Source organism: Microplitis demolitor, chromosome 3 (assembly GCF_026212275.2).
Source record: "Microplitis demolitor isolate Queensland-Clemson2020A chromosome 3, iyMicDemo2.1a, whole genome shotgun sequence".
NCBI lineage: Eukaryota > Metazoa > Arthropoda > Insecta > Hymenoptera > Braconidae > Microplitis > Microplitis demolitor.
Window position 1 is genome coordinate 11,387,989 of NC_068547.1, and position 22,211 is coordinate 11,410,199.

The following is a 22,211-nucleotide window of genomic DNA, read 5'->3' on the forward strand; positions in this document are numbered from 1 at the left end:
CATTGTCATGCTAATTGATGGTGAAATAATCGATAAGCTTTATTTTTAATATTCAAAGGTCACTCGAAAACGTCGAAAATACAGCACTTGGAAACATTCAAAATTCTTGAGCGAGGTTTAAATATTTAAATTTTGGACTCAAATTTTCAGCGTAGTCATAATTTTACAAATATAAACTATTGCTGCCCCGAGAAAGAAAAAAAATTGAAATAAAAAGTTCAAATTTCGATCATTTTTTATATGTTCAAAATTCGTGAGCGACCTATTAAAAATTTTTTATCGAGCTGATTTTTGGAGAGGCTTATTAAAACATCGTAAACCAACAAATTTTCATAAGAGGCTCGAAAAAAAAAATAGTCGGTTTTTTTGCGCCACCCTAATATATATATTGTGACATTTTAAAATGTTAAGTAATTATTCGACGCCGAAACATGGTCACTTATTTCATTTAGTCCTTACATTATGCTAAATAATGTAAGGTTATGTTTATTTGGACAGCTGCCGTATTTTGACTTGGCCGATCACGATCGTTCGAATAATTTTCCCGCTTAATTTATATTTAAACCATCGTTCAGTTGGCAGCTTGGTTCGAGAAAGATCCGAGTCTCGAAATATTAACAATAATAATAATAATAATAGTAATAAGTTAGTTAGTAATTAATTTAGTTTAAGTTGGTACTTGGGCAATTTTAGAGATTAAGGTATTCCTTTACTGGTCACCAGAGCCCAAGAGGACATGACCGATCCGCCAACAAAATCTCCAATGCCCAAGAGGATAACAGCCAATCACAGTCGAGAGACGACGTTCGGTCACATTGCCGCTAGAGGAAATTTCCGAATCTGTCATCGAATCGTGAGTTAGCTTGCAGTACGAGCAAAACCTCCGAACAAATTGGTCAGTTGTCATGAACAGATGGAGCAAGAAATTATACGGTAGATAGTGGATGTGCACGACTCATTTAATTTTGATTCACATCGACCACGTGGAGACGACGGAAGTATTGGACTTCGAGATCATCGATCGATGAACGAGTCTGCCTAGTTTATTTCGAGGGATAATCCGCGTTGACGTCGATATTTAGTGGGAAATAAAATAAATTGATAACTGATAAATAATAAAAATAATAAAGATAATGTCTTACAAATGTTGATACACACAGAATAATAACTAACACGATAGTTGCTACACATAAAAATGATAAAACTAGAATAATAATATGAAATAATATCAATCGTAATAAACAATCGTCTGATAATATTAGTAATAAACTATAATCTAATAATATATGAGCACTACGGTAAACTAGGCTTGAGAACGAATCCACGGTCAACAGGATAACTTGTACTCGCACAACGAATGCTCGATCAGAACTAACTCAACTAGTACCAAACTCTGTAATCTTTGTTAAAAACCTTTTTGTAAAAATATTCAAAAAAGGGCAACCGTCGTATATTATTTTACTATCTTGTTCTCTGTGTCTTACTATGGGCATCCTGTGACCGTGGCTACGTTTGGTAAACAGATGTCACAGCGAGCCTAAGCCTCCCGCAATAAACATATTCTGCATAAGTTTTAAACAACTGGAATTTAAATTTTATTATTTAATTGTTACTATAAAAACTAGTCTCGGCTGTTGGGAATTTCCTGTGCCATTGGAAAACCACATTTTAATCTTTCATTCCCGATATATATATATATATATATATATATATATATATATATATATATATATATATATATATATATATATATATATATATATATATATATATATATATATATATATATATATATATATATATATATATATATATATATATATATGTAGCGACTACGTCACTACTTATATTATTGATATTTATAATTTCGGATGAGTCCGTCAATCATCAATCGTCATCAATCACCGAATATTTTCCCCCACGTGAATACGATATTCGGTAGCAACAGAGTGAGTACAGTACACACGTACAATAGAGAGATACACGGCACCTACCTAAACACATATCTAATGCGACCAGCATTATTTTGTATTATATAATTCATTTAATAAAACTAATTATTTATTATTTTGTTATCACTAACAATTGGAGTCAGATAATTTATTTATCGTAGTGATTAAGTTCTATGAACCTCATCCCAGTCACTACATTGATGACAGCCCGACGTGATTTTCAAGAGGACGCTATTTCTTGCGCACGATCCACGTGGCAAATAGCACGTTGAGTGTACAACATCACGTCTACGCTGATAGCTAATCGCGACATATTAATTCCGCGAGTTCTTTACAACAGTGAAGTGTGTGAATTAAGTCTTGTGGGAGCCTTTTATCATGGCTGGTACATTGTGAGGCATTCTGGACAACATGTTAGCTTATAATTTAAGGGACACCATCGGGATGCCAATTAAATTGTGATAAAAGTGATCAGTGAATTCCTGTGTAAAATACAGTGAATAAAAATTTTCGTTCACGTTAAATTTTCGTCCACTAATAATTTTCATGCGACTCGAAGCGTCTCGAATATTCCTAAACGGTGAGTCGGCTTCGACGGACACTAATCCGCTTATAATGATATTATTAATTTTTGTGTTAGTTTTACTGTGTTAGTGTTTCGCATACATTTACGATGTTGAATCCAGACGACAAGAAAGACGAAGCCTTTTTGGATGCCAAGCCAGTGATTGTCAACTCTCTCAAGGCACCTCACTTTAACCCAAAGCGAGTGAGTTTATGGTTCGCGCAGCTCGAAGCTCAGTTTGCGATCCACGACGTAGCAACTGAGAGAGAGAAATTCAACCACGAAGTTTCTCTCATTGATACCGAGTATGCATGTAAGGTTGAGACCCTCATCATCAATCCATCAACGATGACGTCATACGCCGAGTTTAAAGTCACGCTCATCACGTGTTACTCAAAGTCAGAAGAAGCCAAACTGCGTCAGCTCCGAAATGGCGAAATGATCGGTGACCGATCACCTTCGCAGTTCCTCCGCCATCTTAAATCGCTCGCATCGACTATTGATGACGCGGTCCTGAAGGCAAGACGGCTGGCAAACTTGCCCAAGAAGACACAAGAGGTTCTAGCCATCTCTCCGACCACAGCTACCATCGACGAGTAAGCCAAAACAGCTGACAATGAGATGTTCCCAGTTACTCACACCACTGCCGTAGCTTCATCATCATCTTCCCAGGAGACGATGGCGCTGCAGAGACAAGTCAGCGAATTATCTCGACAAGTAGCAGCCCTCACGACAGCGTTCAACCAGAACCGCGGCAGATCACCCAAACGAGGACAAAACAATCGCTCTCGAAGCACGTCGAAACCACGCAAGCTTGACAAAACAGGTATCTGTTATTATCACACCAAGTTTGGTAAAACCGCGTACAAATGTACGCCAGGCTGCAAGTTCTCGGGAAACGTGAACGAGAGTCACTAGCGGCGGAAAGCGACTTTCTCGCATCTTCAAACCGCCTTTTCGTCATCGATCTAACCACGAATACTCAATACCTCGTGAATTCTGGTTCAGATCTCTCTGTTTATCCATGCGGGCGGATGAAATGCAAACCTACGCCAGAAGGATACCAACTTCAAGCAGCAAACGGCTCGTTGATCGAAACATACGGTTGCATCACTCTGTTACTAAAGTTCGGTTTACGTCGAGAATTTACGTGGAGATTCATCATCGCTGACGTCACAAAACCAATCATTGGCGCCGATTTTCTAAGTCATTTTAACTTGTTAATCGACCTCAAACACAAACAATTACGTGACGGCTCCACAGATCTCTAAACACGTGTGGATTCAATACGCTCGGATGCAAAATGCATAAAATTAATCGAAGGTAATACAGTTTACCACCAACTGTTATCAAACTACCCGGCTATAACTCGACCTGAAGGAATCACTTCAGCAAAGAAGCATTCCACAGTGCACCATATCAAGACGACACCTGCACCTCCAGTACCATACAAAGAACGATGTATTGTGCCAAATAAATTAAAAATCGCGCAAGAAGAATTTCACAAGATGGTTCAACTGAGTATCGCACTTCCATCAGCCAGTCCTTGGGCATCCACTCCATCTCGTACCCAAATAATCTGGAGACTGGCGATCATACGGTAACTATCGACACAATAACTACCCGGTCCGACGACTCAACGATTTTACTGCAACTCTGCATGGTAAAAATATATTTTCAGTGCTAGATTTAGTTAGAGTTTTCTACCAAATTCCCGTTGCCGAAGAAGAGTTCGAGAAGAAAGCAATCATCACGCCTTTTGGCTTGCTCGAATTCTCATACATGACGTTTGGACTTCGAAATGCCGCGCAAACTTTCCAAAGCTCCATCGATGAGGCCACAAGGGACCTACTGTTTGTCTCCCCATATATCGATGACGTACAAGTAGCTTCAGAGAACCAGGAGCAACATCTCGAGCACTTGTAAATTTTATTTCAGCGCTTACAAGACTGTGGACTTGTCATCAACGCAGCCAAATCAGTGTTGCGCCAGCACGAGCTAAAATTTTTAGGTCATCACATCAATGACAAAGGTATCAAGCCGTTGCCTGACAGGGTAGACGCAAGTATTAACCTAAAATTTCCTAGTACGATTTCTGTATTACGTGGTTTTCTAGGTACCATAAATTTCTACCGGAAATTTATCAGAAATACTGCAGAAATCCTTGCACCGCCGAAGAAACTGTTCGAGGGGCCTAAAGTCAAAGGATCAACGCTGATCGTCGAGACACCAGAACTCCGACAAGCTTATGGCAACGCAACGCAGGCATTAGCCAACGCTGCAATGCTTGCGCACCCGAACGACGACGCAACTTGGGCTATTTTCTCTGACGCATCAAACACAGCCATTGGTGCAGTTCTGCAACAACTAGTTGATGGAGAATGGCAACCGCTTGCGTTCTTCAGCAGAAAACTACAGCCATCCATTCAGAAAACTACGACGTACGATCGTAAACTTCACGCCATCTACGCTGTCAGACACTTCCGTCATATTTTTGAAGGTGAGCAGGTTGCAATTTACACCGACTATAAACTGTTGCTTTTCAGCAACGTACTGAACGAGCATCACCGTGGCAATTTTGTCGCCTAGACTTTATCGGCCAATTTACGAGTGATTTTAGAAACATTTCTGAGCATGAGTATATCGTTGCAGACACGCTATCGCGCGTTGAAGCCATTTCGACGCCGGTTACCACGCACGAGCTCAGAAGAACGATCCTGAATTTCGAGATCTTCTTAATAACGCAGCAACGTCACTACAGTGGCAACAAATTGTCTTCAACGACTACCAGCCGCAATTTATTGTGATGTTTCATCAAGTAAACCACGTCCATAGGTTCCTGGTCAACTTCGAAAGAAAGTTTTCGTCGCGCTACACTCTCTGGCATATTCGGTACCAGAGCATCTTAGAAACTGGTGAGCAAACGCTATGCTTGGCCATCAACCCAGAAAGATTGTCGAGAATGGGCCAAAGCTTGCATAAATTGTCAGCGAAACAAAATTCATCGTCATGTGACTTCACCTCTTGCTCGTTTTGAATTACCGATGCAACGTTTTGAGCATATCCACATCGATCTAGTCTCTTTACCAGTATTTCGCGGCTACAATGAGTATCTGACGATCGTCGACAGATTTACACGGTTTCCAGAAACCGTAGCACTTAAAAACGGAGACGCAGATACGGTCGCACTCGCGCTGTTTAGAGAGTGGATCTCAAAATACGGTGTAACCACCAGAATAACGTCCGACCAAGGAGGACAATTCAGGTCGTCGCTGTTCCAATCTCTGAACAAATTATTTGGCATAACACATTAAATGAAGACGGCGTCTCATCCTCAATCCAATGAACTGGTGGAACGCCAATATCGGCAACTCAAGGCCGCACTGTTGTGTCACGATGACATTTGGTATGACGTGCTACCCGTTGTCTTACTCGGTCTACGAGCAGCCTGGAAAGAGGACATACAAGCTAGCCCAGCCGAACTTGTATACGGTGAGCCGATTTGTTTATCAGTTAAACTACTAGTTCCGTCAAATAAACACGCAAATGCCGAAAGTGTTTTGCGTGATTTAAAATTATATTTTAATAAACTGACGCCGATCGAAACCTCGCGTCATGGAGAGCGTTCTGTTTTCTATTTCAGATGCCTCAACACTTGTGCCTAAGTACTGGTAAGAGTCGGGCGAATTGGACCATCATTCTTAGCTCCGTATGGGGGTCCGTACAAAGTCGTCGCGCGATACGAAAAATATTTTATCATGAACTACAAACGCACAAAGACCGCAATCTCCATTGACAGACTGAAACCAGTCTATTTTATGGCCGACGACACATGAAATTATTTTTTTTAATTATAATTTAAACCCTCGTTTAATATTCTTTTTTTTGTATATTCTCTTGCTAGTACTTTCCTCACAACGTAACACACAAGGTCAAATTAATTTTTTTTATTATTTTTGTTTTGCATTGTAAATATCTCTTATTATTTCTCATTTGTACAAAAGCATCATATTTTTTTTTAACAGGGGAAGTACTGTAGCTACTACGTCACTACTTATATTATTGATATTCATAATTTAAGATAAGTCTGACTAAGTTAGTCAGTCTTATATTGACATCTTAACAGCAAACATCTGTATATCAATGAACTATATCTCTCTATGCTTTTTGTTACTGCTATTAATTGTGGTGTTGTTCTATTTCTGATATAAGTATGTTATCATTGTAGTGTATAAGTAATATTAATTATAAGTTGAAATACTACGATATATATATTTATATATATATATATATATATATATATATATATATATATATATATATATATGTTTAACGCTGTCTTCGGGGACATTCTACCATACGTTTCTAAATACAGGTGTGTTTGGGGACGGTCCTCAAAGACGACTATGTCATTTTACACCTATTGTATTGGTTTATAACAATTTAAATAATAAGAATAAGTAAATTTATTTAATACCGTAAGATGGACGGTGGAGATTTAAGGTAAATCTAAGAGTTATAATATAATTGTAACTCTTGAGTGATGGATACGATTGACATAGCTTTGTTATTTCATTAATAGCAGTATAAAAGTATCTGCTGCCATCTACTGGTGCGCATCGGGTCGAGGACAGCAACACTGTTCTACACCGGCTCGTACTAGTAGAGGGACAGTAGAGGGATAGTACAAGGCACGAGTACGTCAACATAGCCTTGCTGATGATTCCGTTGACGTACTCAGGATGAAACTATCACCTAGTCTGGCACATAGTGCATAATACTTAAGTTAGAAATGTGATATATAAAGCGAAAAAACAATCATAAATGAGGAACCAATAGCAAGGTCATCAAACTACACATTAGACATATATATACATATATATATATTGTGGTTTGGCTTCACACCACTAGATGGCATTTACAACTCGCAGTACATCGTTCCTATGCCTGTTTCAATATATAACATTTTTCAACATGTAACATCCAACACGGCGTCTTAAGTGGGGTATACGATAGACACACCTACTTGAGGAGTCTCGGCTATCGTTTGCTTAGACGAAATGCCTCCCACCCCACAAAAACTTTTTTCCATCTCTCCTCGTCTCATTACCACTCACACCGTTTCACTCTTTGGCATTTAGCAACTTCAGCAGTGATTGTTTCAATCTAATCCTAAAGTATCGTCACCATATATATATATATATGTATATATTAGGGTGGCGCAAAAAACCGACTATTTTTTTTTTTCGAGCCTCTTATGTAAATTTGTTGGTTTACGATGTTTTCTTTTCGCAAACAGGTTTAAAAGTTTCGTTTAGATAATAAAAGACGCCTGTGAAAATTAGAGCTCTTAATATTAACATTAAGAGGTTCCGCATGGCACTTTTCGACTTTCCATAAGAATAACATGGAAAAAATTTTTTTTTCGTCTCCTGATTTTTATAAATAGCTAACAATGCGTCATGGGAATAATTTGCATGCATGTTTTTGTAGGTAATTGAATGTTCCACAAAAAAAGTTTCTTGTCATTTTTTGATAAATCTATTAGTTCAAAAGTTATTTGAGATTGAAGTCGAATTCATATTAAATTTTGAGATCTTTTTACTTTTCCGGTGAAATTATCAGACCTATTACAGAATATTATGAGACTTTTTTTGTAAAGAATTTTATTTCCTAGAAGTTGTTCGAATAAAGTTTTTCCGAATTCCGTATTGTTTTCTAGTTATTTTTATTTGAATGTCAAGCTCTTAAAATCGATCAGAAAACTATTTCTTTTATAAGCTTGACATTAAAATAAAAATAATTAAAAAACAATGCGGCATTCGAAAAAACTTTATGAAAATAACTTCTAGGAAACATAATTGTCTATAAAAAAGGTCCCATGATATTTTGTAATAGGTCTCATAGTTTCGCCGGAAAAGTAAAAAAATCCCAACATTTGATATGAATTTGACTTCAACCTCAAATAACTTTTGAACAAATAGGTTTATCAAAAAATGATAAGAAACTTTTTTTATGGAGCATTCAATTACCTACAAAAATGTGCCTGCTAATTATTCCTATGATGCATCGTTAGCTATTTATAAAAATCAGGAGACGAAAAAAAAATTTTTTTCGTGTTATTCTTATGGAAACTAGAAAAGTGAAATGCGGAACCTCTTAATGTTAATATTAAGAGCTCTAATTATTACAGGCGTCTTTTTTTATGCAAACAAAACTTTTGAACCTGTTTGCGAAAAAAAAAAAATTTATTATTTTTTGAATCACCCCAAAATATATATATATATATATATATATATATATATATATATATATATATATTTATATATTGTGACGTTATTTCTCGTACGGAAGTCAAATCAGAGTGAACGTTACAAGCACCAACTGATATTATTGTATTTACGAGCATGGTAAGTCAAGACTTAGAATTTAGCTTACCGTAATTTACGATTTTGATACAGATTTTTGATTTAATTTATAGTTTAAGAATTAAATATGGTGTAATGTTTGGTTATAGTTATGGGTTTTTGATAAGAAAATTAAGAATTAGAATCAGATATATGGAAATTGAACATGGAATATGGTTGAGATTAAAGTTTGGAAACTGATAAATTTTGAGTTTTCGATTTACAGGGTTGGAATTTTGAGTATGTGGAGAAGTCAGTGTTACTGTGGAGCGTGACTTGAATTAGTCACCCGGTATCAGCTGATGACAGAACCTAGTTCTATATATATATATATATATATATATATATATATATTAGGGTGCTTCGTTTCCGGCGGAAGTATTTTTTTTGTTGCTCATCAAGCAAAATATTGTTTTTTATGCTAAAACAGAAATTCCTGCCAAGTTTGAGCTCTTAAGTCCAATCCTAAGTACTGTCCATTTGATTTCCAAGATTTCCCATTTAAAATACAAGTAAATTAAATTACTTTTGTTTTAACTTTTAAATACTCAGCTGTGTTTCATGATATCGATGCGGTTTTGGTCGCGAATTAAAGGGCATTTGGTGTTCTTCAAAAGTGACCATAGTAACTTAGCTGTAATTCCAGCTGTTTCACTGATGTCCGCTGAGAAAGTCATTTTTCGTATCAAATTGGCCTTTATAGGTTTGCAGAACGTAAACGAATGAATTCACACCAAAAATGTTAACGTGGAATTTTATAGGATATTTTATTTGTTTCAAAAAAATCCCTATAAGTCAAGTCGCTTAAGTCGATAGTTTCCGAGTTTTAGGAATTTTAATAATTTAAAAAATAAAGTAGAAATTGTCATTTTTTTTTTAAATATTTTTTTTTCTATTCATTATTCAAAGTCGCCGTAACTGCATTGTTATTGGCGACTACAGTATATAAGCGTTACAAAAAATTGCAATAATTTATTTTATTATTAGATATTAGATATCATTTATTATTTTTATTTCTTTAAGGGAGGCTATCGTCCTGGAACATTCGCTTGTAGTGCTGAGACAATCTTTCATGTTACTTGGGAGTTTCAGTTCGATACTGTTATTTGTTAGCTCAAGACATTCACTTAATATGTGTTGTACACTGTTTTCTGCTTCACACCATTTGCAATTACTTTTAGGCTCATTAGTTATTAAGTGCTCATGTGTGATTTTAGTGTGCCCTATTCTTAATCTGGTGAGTACCACCTGCTCCCTGCGGGGAAAAGAATCTACTGGATTGGCCTCTGTGGTCGATTCTCTAATATCGCCTAAGCCGGTTTGACATTCATTTAACTACCAGTCATTCCAACACGTCGGGATTGTTTTTTTTATAAGTTTCTTTGTATCTTGGAGCGCCATTATCGGCATTTCGTCAATGATGTTTTTGTTTACAGCTTCTTTTGCTAGTTGATCCCCCTCTTCGTTACCGGAGATCCCTTGATGTTCTGGGATCCATATTAGGCTAACTTTTCTGTTGTTGGATGTCAAACTGTTAATACTCTCTCTGATATTTGTTATCAGAGAGCATGTATTCTCCGTGTTTTGCAGTGCTGTGAGGCAGGACATAAAGTCTGTGAATATTACAGTGTATCCCTTGTCCTGGTCTTCTGTAGCTAATTTAAATGCTAACCAAATTGCTGCAGCTTCACATGTGAATATCGATAGTGAGTCAAGGAGTCTAACACCTTTTTTTATATTGTTGTTTACCACGGCGCAGCTGGCTTTTCCTTCTTCCACAGAGCCATCAGTGAAGTAAACGTTGTGATCTTTATACAACTCTTGAGTAGCTAGAAAGAGTTCTCGATAAGTTTGTTGAGATGTTTTTTTTCTTTGTAGCTCATACATGTCCAGATTGATTGCAATGCTGTTTTTAAGCCAGGGTGGACCAGTGTGTTTTTTTGGTAGAGGTTGGGGTATTTTTGTTTTGAGTTCTTCTAGTAAATATTTATGTCTGACTCGTAGTGGTCTTGTTTTGGAGCTCTTAATTGTATAGGTGATGTCTGTTCCCGGTTTATCGATCATGAAGCTAAAGGCCGGGTCTTTTGATTGGGTTTTGACCTTGATTGCGTATTTAGTTATAAGTTCAGTGCGTCTCAGTTTTAGTGGGACCTCCCCTGCCTCTGCTAATAGGCTGATTACTGGGCTTGTTCGGTAGGCGCCGAGACTAAGTCGTAATGCCTGATTTTGGATACTGTTAAGTTGTCTTAATCCTGTCTTAGCAGCCGTGTCATAAAAGATTGCACCGTAGTCCATCTTTGATATAATTATTGCTCTGTATGTGAGGAGGAGTGACTGTTTATCAACTTCTCAATGGGTGGAACAAATAGCTTTAAGTATGTTTAGTCTATTATAACACTCAGCTCGCAGTTTCTGAATATGGTCCTTCCAAGTTAGTCTTTCATCTAAATATACTCCTAGTAGCTTAATACATTTAGTTTGCTTAATTTCTTCATTACCTAGCCGCAGAGTGACGTTGCTCATTCTATTTCCTCGAGAGAATATGATGAATTCTGACTTGAGTCTTGAGAATTTATAGCCATTCCTTCCTGACCACTTCTGTAGAGCGTTACTAAGAAAAGGATGACACTTAGTACAGCACCTTGGGGAAAATCCATTTTCGATTGGAGTCAGTGTTGATAATGTTCTATCAACTCTTACTTGGATTTTCCTATTACTCAAAAAATTTATAATAAATGCTAACATATTTCCTTTAATGTCTCGTTCATCTAGGGATTTTAATAGTCCGAATCTCCAGCCCATTTCGTATGCCTTTTCTATGTCTAGAGCTACTGTAATCTGAGCATGGTTTACTGCAAGCGAGTCACATACTTGCGTTGTGAAGTCCACTAGGTAATCCTGAGTGGATCGGAATTGTCTGAATCCGTATTGGTTTGGGGATAATAAGTTTTTGGTTTCCAGAAACCAGCGGAGTCTTCTAGCCACCATTTTTTCCAACAATTTTCCTATATTGCACGTCAGAGCAATGGGTTTATAGCTTTTAGGGTCATTTGGCTTTTTATTTGATTTTAAAATTGGTACTATAATTGCTTTTTTCCATTTGTTAGGAAATACCTGATTCATCCATATCAAGTTGAAGAGATCAAGTAGGTAACATAATCCCTTTCCTGATAAGTTCTTGATTAGTATGTTTGGTACATTATCTGGTCCTGGACTCGAGTTTTTTAGTTTTGATAATTCTCTTGTAAGTTCTAGCATTGATAATTCAGAGTTGAATGGTTGACTGTTATCATAGATGTTGAGATGACCTGTAGCTTCCTGTTCTGTTTTGTAAACCAAAAATTCTTGATCATAGTTGGATGAGCTTGAGTTTTCTGCAAAGGATTTAGTCAATATATTGGCCGTTTCTTGTGGTTGTGCTGTTGGGACACCTCCATTATCTAAGACTATAGTATTGTGTTTTTTCCGTTTATTAGTGTTTAAACATTGAATTTTTTTCCAAACTTCAGTGATTGGAGTGTTGTTGTTAATGGAGGTTACAAAGTTTTTCCATGCATTTTTCCAACTCTCTTTTAACGTTCTCCTGGCTACCGCTCTTTTTTTCCTGAAGTCTATTTTGAACTGGAAGTTCTGTTCTGTTTTTGCATTTTTAAGATACAAACGTTAAGCTCTATTTTTGTCTTGTATGGCTCTTTTACAATGTTCATTCCACCAGTATGGCTGCTTGCTCCTTCTATTAATGTTGTCTTAATTTTTGTTGTTTTTGTTAGTTGTCATCGGGATAGCAGTATGGGATGCCTTCAGGATAATCTCAGTAAATTCTTCAGTGATTTCATCAATGGAGGTACTGACTCTTGAGTTTACTGTAGGAAGTTCTTGGAGAAGGTTATCTAATTTCTCTTGGTACAAAATCCAGTCCGCTTTACCATATAGGAACTTTTCCTTAGGCTCAGTTATATCGCAATTATTGGATGGAATAATTTTTATTACAATGGGGAAATGGCCACTATCAAATGTGTGGTCTATGGTGCACCAAAAAAGATCGGCTGCGTGCATACTGTCAACCATCGTTAGGTCAATGCAGCTAGAATTTCCATTACGTGCATTAAAGTGTGTTGGTAAACCTGAATTCAAAAGTACCAGTTCGTCGTTGTCCTCTAACCAACTTGCAATTAGTTTTCCTCTAGGATCACTGTAATTAGATCCCCAATACTGGTGGTGTCCATTGAAGTCTCCCAAGATCATAATTGGTTGAGGTAGTTGATTAATAATTTCTGACAGCTCTTCTATGTTTAAGGTACTATTGGGCAAGTAATTATTACAAATGGAGAGTTTCTTGGGGTATTTTATTTTAATGGCTACTGCTTCTAGTTCTGTGTCAAATGAAATTTCATCTGGCAGTATTGTGGGCTTGGCGTAGATGGTGACGCCACCACTTGCCCTGCTTGCCTCAGCTCTGTTTTTGAAGAATTTTCATAACCTTTCAGATTAGCACAGTGATCTCTAGGGAAATTGGTTTCCTGAAGGCGAATACATAGGGGGTTCTGTTGATGGGTAAGTATACTTAACTGAGGCACCTATGGAGGTGCCTGAGGCTCCTTGTTTTTCTATATTTGCTTTAATACTTTCCCACGCCACTTGATACGCTTCCTCTTTGGCTTCAGTTACTTTCCGTTTTTTGTTCACGTTTCTCTGTGTTGGTCTTTAGCTGGATTGTCAAAAGGTGATGCTGGGAACTTTTTTAAATCTTCTGACTCGGATATTGATACTGATTCACTATCTAGCTCTGTTTCAGTTTCCGTGTCAAAATCTGGGTCGAGATTTAGCGAGAAATTTAAGAAGACCGTTGTTTTAGTTGTAGGGTGTTGTCTCTTGCTATCAGCTTTAAGAGCCTGAGGTTCTAATGTGATGATTTCTTTCTCATGTACATCCTTCACGTTGTCCGGTGTAATTACCGATGTTAGTTCCATACTACTTAGACTTGGTGCTGGTTTTGAAAATTGATCCTGTGATGCTGTCTCGAATGATTCCACCACGGTTGTATTGTCACCAACTTGTGGGGTTTGAGAGTGTCTTTGCTCATTTGTTTTGCAGTTCTTTGCCATATGCCCAATTTGCTTACATACAAAGCACTTAAAAGAGTCACTTAAAATTTCCGTTAACATTTTTGGTGTGAATTCATTCGTTTACGTTCTGCAAACCTATAAAGGCCAATTTGATACGAAAAATGACTTCCTCAGCGGACATCAGTGAAACAGCTGGAATTACAGCTAAGTTACTATGGTCACTTTTGAAGAACACCAAATGCCCTTTAATTCGCGACCAAAACCGCGTCGATATCATGAAACACAGCTGAGTATTTAAAAGTTAAAACAAAAGTAATTTAATTTACTTGTATTTTAAATGGGAAATCTTGGAAATCAAATGGACAGTACTTAGGATTGGACTTAAGAGCTCAAACTTGGCAGGAATTTCTGTTTTAGCATAAAAAACAATATTTTGCTTGATGAGCAACAAAAAAAATACTTTCGCCGGAAACGAAGCACCCTAATATATATATATATATATATATATATATATATATATATATATATATATATATATATATATATATATATATATATATATAGAACTAGGTTCTGTCATCAGCTGATACCGGGTGACTAATTCAAGTCACGCTCCACAGTAACACTGACTTCTCCACATACTCAAAATTCCAACCCTGTAAATCGAAAACTCAAAATTTATCAGTTTCCAAACTTTAATCTCAACCATATTCCATGTTCAATTTCCATATATCTGATTCTAATTCTTAATTTTCTTATCAAAAACCCATAACTATAACCAAACATTACACCATATTTAATTCTTAAACTATAAATTAAATCAAAAATCTGTATCAAAATCGTAAATTACGGTAAGCTAAATTCTAAGTCTTGACTTACCATGCTCGTAAATACAATAATATCAGTTGGTGCTTGTAACGTTCACTCTGATTTGACTTCCGTACGAGAAATAACGTCACAATATATAAATATATATATATATATATATATATATATATATATATATATATATATATATATATATATATATATTTTGGGGTGATTCAAAAAATAATAAATTTTTTTTTTTTCGCAAACAGGTTCAAAAGTTTTGTTTGCATAAAAAAAGACGCCTGTAATAATTAGAGCTCTTAATATTAACATTAAGAGGTTCCGCATTTCACTTTTCTAGTTTCCATAAGAATAACACGAAAAAAATTTTTTTTTCGTCTCCTGATTTTTATAAATAGCTAACGATGCATCATAGGAATAATTAGCAGGCACATTTTTGTAGGTAATTGAATGCTCCATAAAAAAAGTTTCTTATCATTTTTTGATAAACCTATTTGTTCAAAAGTTATTTGAGGTTGAAGTCAAATTCATATCAAATGTTAGGATTTTTTTACTTTTCCGGCGAAACTATGAGACCTATTACAAAATATCATGGGACCTTTTTTATAGACAATTATATTTCCTAGAAGTTATTTTCATAAAGTTTTTTCGAATGCCGCATTGTTTTTTAATTATTTTTATTTTAATGTCAAGCTTATAAAAGAAATAGTTTTCTGATCGATTTTAAGAGCTTGACATTCAAATAAAAATAACTAGAAAACAATACGGAATTCGGAAAAACTTTATTCGAACAACTTCTAGGAAATAAAATTCTCTACAAAAAAAGTCTCATAATATTCTGTAATAGGTCTGATAATTTCACCGGAAAAGTAAAAAGATCTCAAAATTTAATATGAATTCGACTTCAATCTCAAATAACTTTTGAACTAATAGATTTATCAAAAAATGACAAGAAACTTTTTTTGTGGAACATTCAATTACCTACAAAAACATGCATGCAAATTATTCCCATGACGCATTGTTAGCTATTTATAAAAATCAGGAGACGAAAAAAAAATTTTTTCCATGTTATTCTTATGGAAAATCGAAAAGTGCAATGCGGAACCTACTCTGAATTTGACTTGAAGCTTAAATAACTTTTACACAATGGGATTTATCAAAAAATGATAAGAAACTTTTTTCGTAGAGCGTTCAATTTCCTACAAAAACATTTACTGGGCATAAAAATCCGTCGATTGGTTTGTGAGTTAGAAAATTCTAAAAAAAAAAAATTTTTTTTTCCCTCGTTATTTAAATGGAAAATAAAAAAATGGATTGAGGCAAACCGTAATATCACCATTCAGAGTCTTGATTGGTGCAAGAATTTTTATTTTTAGTTATACTTTCAATTTTTGGATACCATAAAAAAAAATATTTGTTGTTTTTTTTGAAACACTCTAATAAATATATATAAATTAGAGTGATTCATAAAAATCGAATATTTTTTTTCTAACTTCCAATCTTGGAAAGTTGGTTCTCAGGCACCTCTAGAAAATGGTCACCGAATTCGAGCTCTTAATATTAATAGGAAGATCCTCCTCATCACAGTTTTCCATTTTTTCTTTAGTCCCTTATATAAAAGACCATATCTCATTATTCATTGATGGTTTAACTAAATCATCGTACATGTTTTTATAGAAAATTAAATGCTCTACAAAAAAGGATGAGTGTGTTTAAGCGATGACTTTCACCATTTAAAATATATTTGAGATCAAGTTTAAAGAATTTGTTAAAAAAAAATTTTTTTTATTAATTTTCTCCATCATTAAAAAATGAGCGTATCACGTTTGTGTAGGAAATTTCTCTACAAGAAAGGTCTGATGTGATTTTTCGATTTCTCTAACTGTTTAGAAGATATTCCTTGCTGAATTCCAATGCGTTCTCTCCAAACATGAATTTAGTGAAAATAAGTTAATATTCACTATTTTCAAGAATAAACCAAACCACTAATTTCAAAAAGTGGTTTAATTTGGCGCTCAGAATTAGTGAATATTCACTTATGTCATTTATTTATGTTTAAAGAGTTTGAATTTCTAAAGTTTTTTAATAACTTTTTTAGATTCATCAACTTAATTCATGGATTTTATAAACATTCATAAGAATGACAGCTTATATATATATAGAATAAAAGTATTTACTTTAGATTTAATGTTTATGTCAAAAATATAATATTTTCTAATCAATTTCTTATCCATTTTTCTTAACTGATTTATCAAAAATATAACTGTAAGTTTTCCCCACAAAATTGATAATTAAGTATATTTTTCTGAGAAATCTGGCAAAATATCCCACTTGCAATAGAAGCCAATTTTTTTAATAAAACAAACAGATATATTTTTTAATATAATTAATATTTCCGTAAATACTAATTTGAAATCAATCCAGTATGTGTGTTTAATTCGATTTTTTTTTATATTAATATAAATTATTACACTCCTAAAATAAGAACGTTTATTTCTCAAAAATGGATCTTAATTCATCTCTAAATAATAAACTGACGTATTATTCTCTTCTTCCAAAAGCATAGCTTACCTACATCTATGAAAAGGTTTAAAAAAGAGTTGAAAATGTTTATTCTATTGACAGGAGCTGAAATTCTTATGAATATTTATAAAATTCGTGACCTAAGTTGATGAATCTAAAAAAATTATTAAAAAACTTTTGAAATTCAAACACATTGGGATTTGGCAAGGAATATCTTCTAAACGGTTAGAGAAATCAAATAAACACGTAACACCTTTCGTGTAGAGCGTTGAATTTCCTACGAAATCATGTCACGCTCATTTATCAATAATCATTTTTCGATGATATAGAAAATTAGTTTTTAAAAAAAAAATTTTTTTAACAAATTCTTCAAACTTTGATCTCAATTATCTTCTAAATGGTGAAAGTTATCGCTTGAACACATTTATCCTTTTTTGTAGAGCATTCAGTTTCCTATGAAAACATGTAGGACGGTTTGGTTAAACCATTAATGAATAATGAGATATGGTCTTTTATATAAAAGACTAAAGAAAAAATTGAAAACTGTGATGAGGAGGATCTTCCTATTAATATTAAAAGCTCATATTTGATGAGCATTTTCTAGAGGTGCCTGAGAACCAACTTCTCAATGTCGGAAGTTAAAAAAAAACTATTCGAATTTTTTGAATCACCCTAATATATATATGTGGCGTTCTACGCCAAATCGGACACCATTTAGCTTTTGCATCTCGGATGTTTTTGAAACTTTTTTATCTTTTAGTATAGGTTGAAAAAGGCCCTCATGATTTTTTTCAAATTTTTTCCTCCAACCGTTTTCGAGATATCAAATTTTGAAAAATATAGAGATTTTTTTTTCAAATGCCTATAACTTCGCGAAAAGTGGTTTAAATAAAATTTTCATAGAGACAAAATATGTTTGGTTTTAGACATCTTTTCAGTAAAAAATAAAAAAAAAATTTTTTGAACCACGCTACTATTGAAATTTTAAATTTTAAGTATAAATTGTCGATTTACAAAAAACACGTACTGATCAATTTTCCTTATAATTTTTCACAGCAAACTGTCATCATTTCTACAACTTTTTCAGTGATGCTCATAATGGGATAACGATGAGATCTATTTTTTTTCGATTTTTTAAATTTCACATTCTGGTTTTTTTAAAGAAAAATGTGGAAAAAAAATATTGTTATGTCCAACTAATAGCTTGTACTGTGATGTTGGACAAGTTATTATTTTTATTATCTTCGGCCCTAGTCTTTCGACCAATAGACCGGGATCACACTGAGTAATTATCTGGAAGGTTTGTTTTTAAATGTTTGAAAGATGTTGAATGTACGAATTTAACTACTATATATTATACAATTGAAAATTTTGATGATGTGAATACAATAAACTTGATATTAAAAGTATTAGGTGGCTAGTCCGCCGACTCTAAGTTACAATAAAATGGTTACGATTAAATTGATTTCAAATACTAGAGAGGACTACAGAATTTTGAATACAATACGTTCTTTTATAATATTTCCGTGTGTTGGAAATGTTTCTATATTTTGGCATACATAAACTTAAAGATTACAGTACCTGAAGTTGTGGAGATTGGAGTATTTTTTTGGTTTACACTGAGTTTACTGTACTGTCCCGATGAAAAAAGTTTTTGTCTAATCATATATAATTATGCATAATCGTCTATATATGATTGGATCCAAAAATTGGCCAGGTCTAATTATATATAATCAGATCTGTTTATACATGATCATGCATAAATGAATATAGTCATTTTTAGAATCTCATTTAGAATACCTTTAAATTATTAATTAAGTAATTTAATTAGGATTTATTGATTTCATCAATATAAATATCGATTAAATTTAAATAAAAAAAAAAAATTACTATTCGTTGACCACCACTTTACTACGAGGTCACCCATCCAATCAATGACCTACGCCGATGCTGCTTAACTTTAGTGATCGCTGGATTGTACTCTGATCCTCTAGTCTCTTATGAACTTACAATAAAGAAATGTTTATGGCATTACTTAACTCAAATAATCAAGTCGATACATCATACGTAAATAATGCACCTAATAATGAATTTGATCTTGTACATAAATTACAATAGAATTCAATAGATACATATAATCAAATCTATTTATCTATAAACTTATAAATATTCGTATATAAATCGATATCGATTAATACTTTTAAATTGCTGCCGAAACCTTTGAACATTTTTTAAGTATTGGGAATTTAAGTTTATTTGATAGTTGACAAAATAAAAATTTAATAACATTTATATTAAAAAATTGTCATATTATGTAATATATATATATATATATATATATATATATATATATATATATATATATATATATATATATATATATATATATATATAACTACATATAACTTTATATCAGTCATGTCTGATCAGATCCAATTATGTATAAACTTATGCACGAGCATACATGAATTTATAGTAGCCATGTCTGATCAGATCTAATTGTATATGGATTTGTATCAGTCATGTCTGAACAGATCTAATTATGTATAGACTTATATATACTTAGATCTGATCATATATAGACTTTTATATGGTTATATATGGAGTTATACCAGCCAAGTATGAACATATCTAATTATATATAGACTCATATATAATCAGATCTGATCAGATCTAATTATATATAGATTTATATATAATTAGATCTGATCATATATAGACTTATATATGGGCTAATAACAGCCAGGTATGATCAGATCTAATTATGTATGGGGTCATATATAATTATATATAATCATGCATGATTATATATAACTTCATATATGATTATATATATGAACATATATAATTATATATAATTAGACAAAAACTTTTTTCATCGGGGTACTATTCTCGGTTACAATTTATTTTGACGTAAACTTGATATTTCTAATTTAATTATTCACTAACTGAAACAATATTTACTAAACGCTAGCGATATTATTAATAAAATAAAGTGTGAGGACACTTGTACAATTAAATAAAACAACAAAGTGTAAGAACACTTGTACGATTAAATAGAAAATAAAGTGTGAGAACACTTGCAAATAAAATAACTAGTACGGAACTAGTGTAGAAGTGTAAGAACACTTGTAAATGAAAAACTAGTACGGAACTAGTGTATAAGTGTGAGAACACTTGTACTTAAATTTTCTCATGCTTACTGACCCAGGACAGAGAACTGAGACTGAAACTCTGTGATTGAGAAACTGCTACTCAAAAAAAAACTCTCTCTATTTTAGATTTTGCGGCCCTTTTTATGTGTTTTACTTTGTCCTAATTTGTCTATTGTTTGGGGGAAAACTGTGTCCAATCGGAGCACAGTTAGGGAAGTGATAAAGGCCCACCCCGATGCAGGCCTATGTGTGGGAGTATTCACACATACACCCACATGCACAATATTACATGTATAACGATATTGTAACTTATTTATAAGAAATTTATATCTATTTTATAAATTTTCCTTATAAATATTTACTTTTATTTATTTATATAAATTTTATTTATTTAGGTTTCATTGGTTTACTTATTTACTTATATAAAATTTTATAACTGTTTGCATGAATCTTTTCTTATGTAAATTCTATTAGTTAATTTATTTGTTCATATAAAATTTTATATTTTTTTTTTCTCATAGTTTTTACTTCTTTAAATTTTATTAATTTATTTAATTATTTATGTAAAATTTTATATTTATTCTTATAATTTTTATTTATTTGAATTTTATCAATTTATTTAATTATTTATATAAAATTTCATATTATTCTTACAATTTTCATCTATTTGAATTTTATTAATTAACTTATATATTTATTGATATAAAATTGTCATTGAATGGCGTTCCGCATATTCATGTACGTATTTTTATAAATTTACTCATGTAAATATTATTTAATTTATTTGTTTGGTTGATAATTATTATTCATTTTGATATTATTTATTAAAATAATTCTTTTTGTTGATTTTTCCATTAATAAATTATTTATTCGAATTTCTTTAAGTAAGATTTATTTTGTATATAATTTACGTGAATATTCCTTGATAAAAGTCTTTTATTTAGAATTTATTGCATTTAATATTATTCATTTGAATATTCTGAACCACGTGTCATTAAATTCATTTCTTTGGGTATCTGTTTTACGTTTTTATGGGCATCGAAATATTATTATCTACAAAAGTGCACTTACAAATGTAAGGCTTATAAGATTATATACTTTGTTTATTTTATTTATTTAAAAATGAGTCATTGTCGAACTTTCAATTTTTCTTTTAAAATATTTTAAGTACACTTTTGTTGATAAATATTTTTTTGTTAATTCCTAAAAAAATTGTTTTCAGATGGCCTTTGGGCCTTCATTCTATTGTGACCCGAGGGGTCATTAAAAATTCATTTGGTTGTTTGTTCTAGTATTTTTTACGTGCGTCAGAGCAAAACTGATTTGCTAATTCTAAAACTTTTTTTTCTACAACTAAATTATTTCTTATCGCTCTAGGATTATTAAAGAAAAATAAAATTTGGTCACCACGTAATTTTAATATGAAAATAAAATTTAATATAAAAAGTTCAGCATCTGAGCTGGACGTAACAATATCATGCTCAGGATTTACTATTAATAATTATCTGACACACAATTATCATCAAAATTTTCAAATTTTATTTCCACAGAAAAATTATTAGTAATTCACATCTATTTCCTTACACGTTTAATAATTTTTTTGTGGTAATAAAATTTGAAAATTTTGATGATAATTGTGTGTCAGATAATTATTAATAATAAATCCTGAGCATGATCTTTTTTTTACACATTTTTCTTTAAAAAAAATGGTA

The 22,211-nt window shown here is 33.0% G+C and overlaps 1 protein-coding gene across 1 annotated transcript; it reads left to right on the forward strand.

The window, feature by feature from the left end:
• The first annotated feature begins 2,625 nt into the window (after positions 1-2,625).
• LOC106693964 (uncharacterized) lies at positions 2,626-3,117 on the forward strand. Its single transcript, XM_014443653.1, has one exon. The coding sequence runs from the start codon at positions 2,626-2,628 to the stop codon at positions 3,115-3,117; it is 492 nt and encodes a 163-aa protein (XP_014299139.1).
• Positions 3,118-22,211: the final 19,094 nt, after the last annotated feature.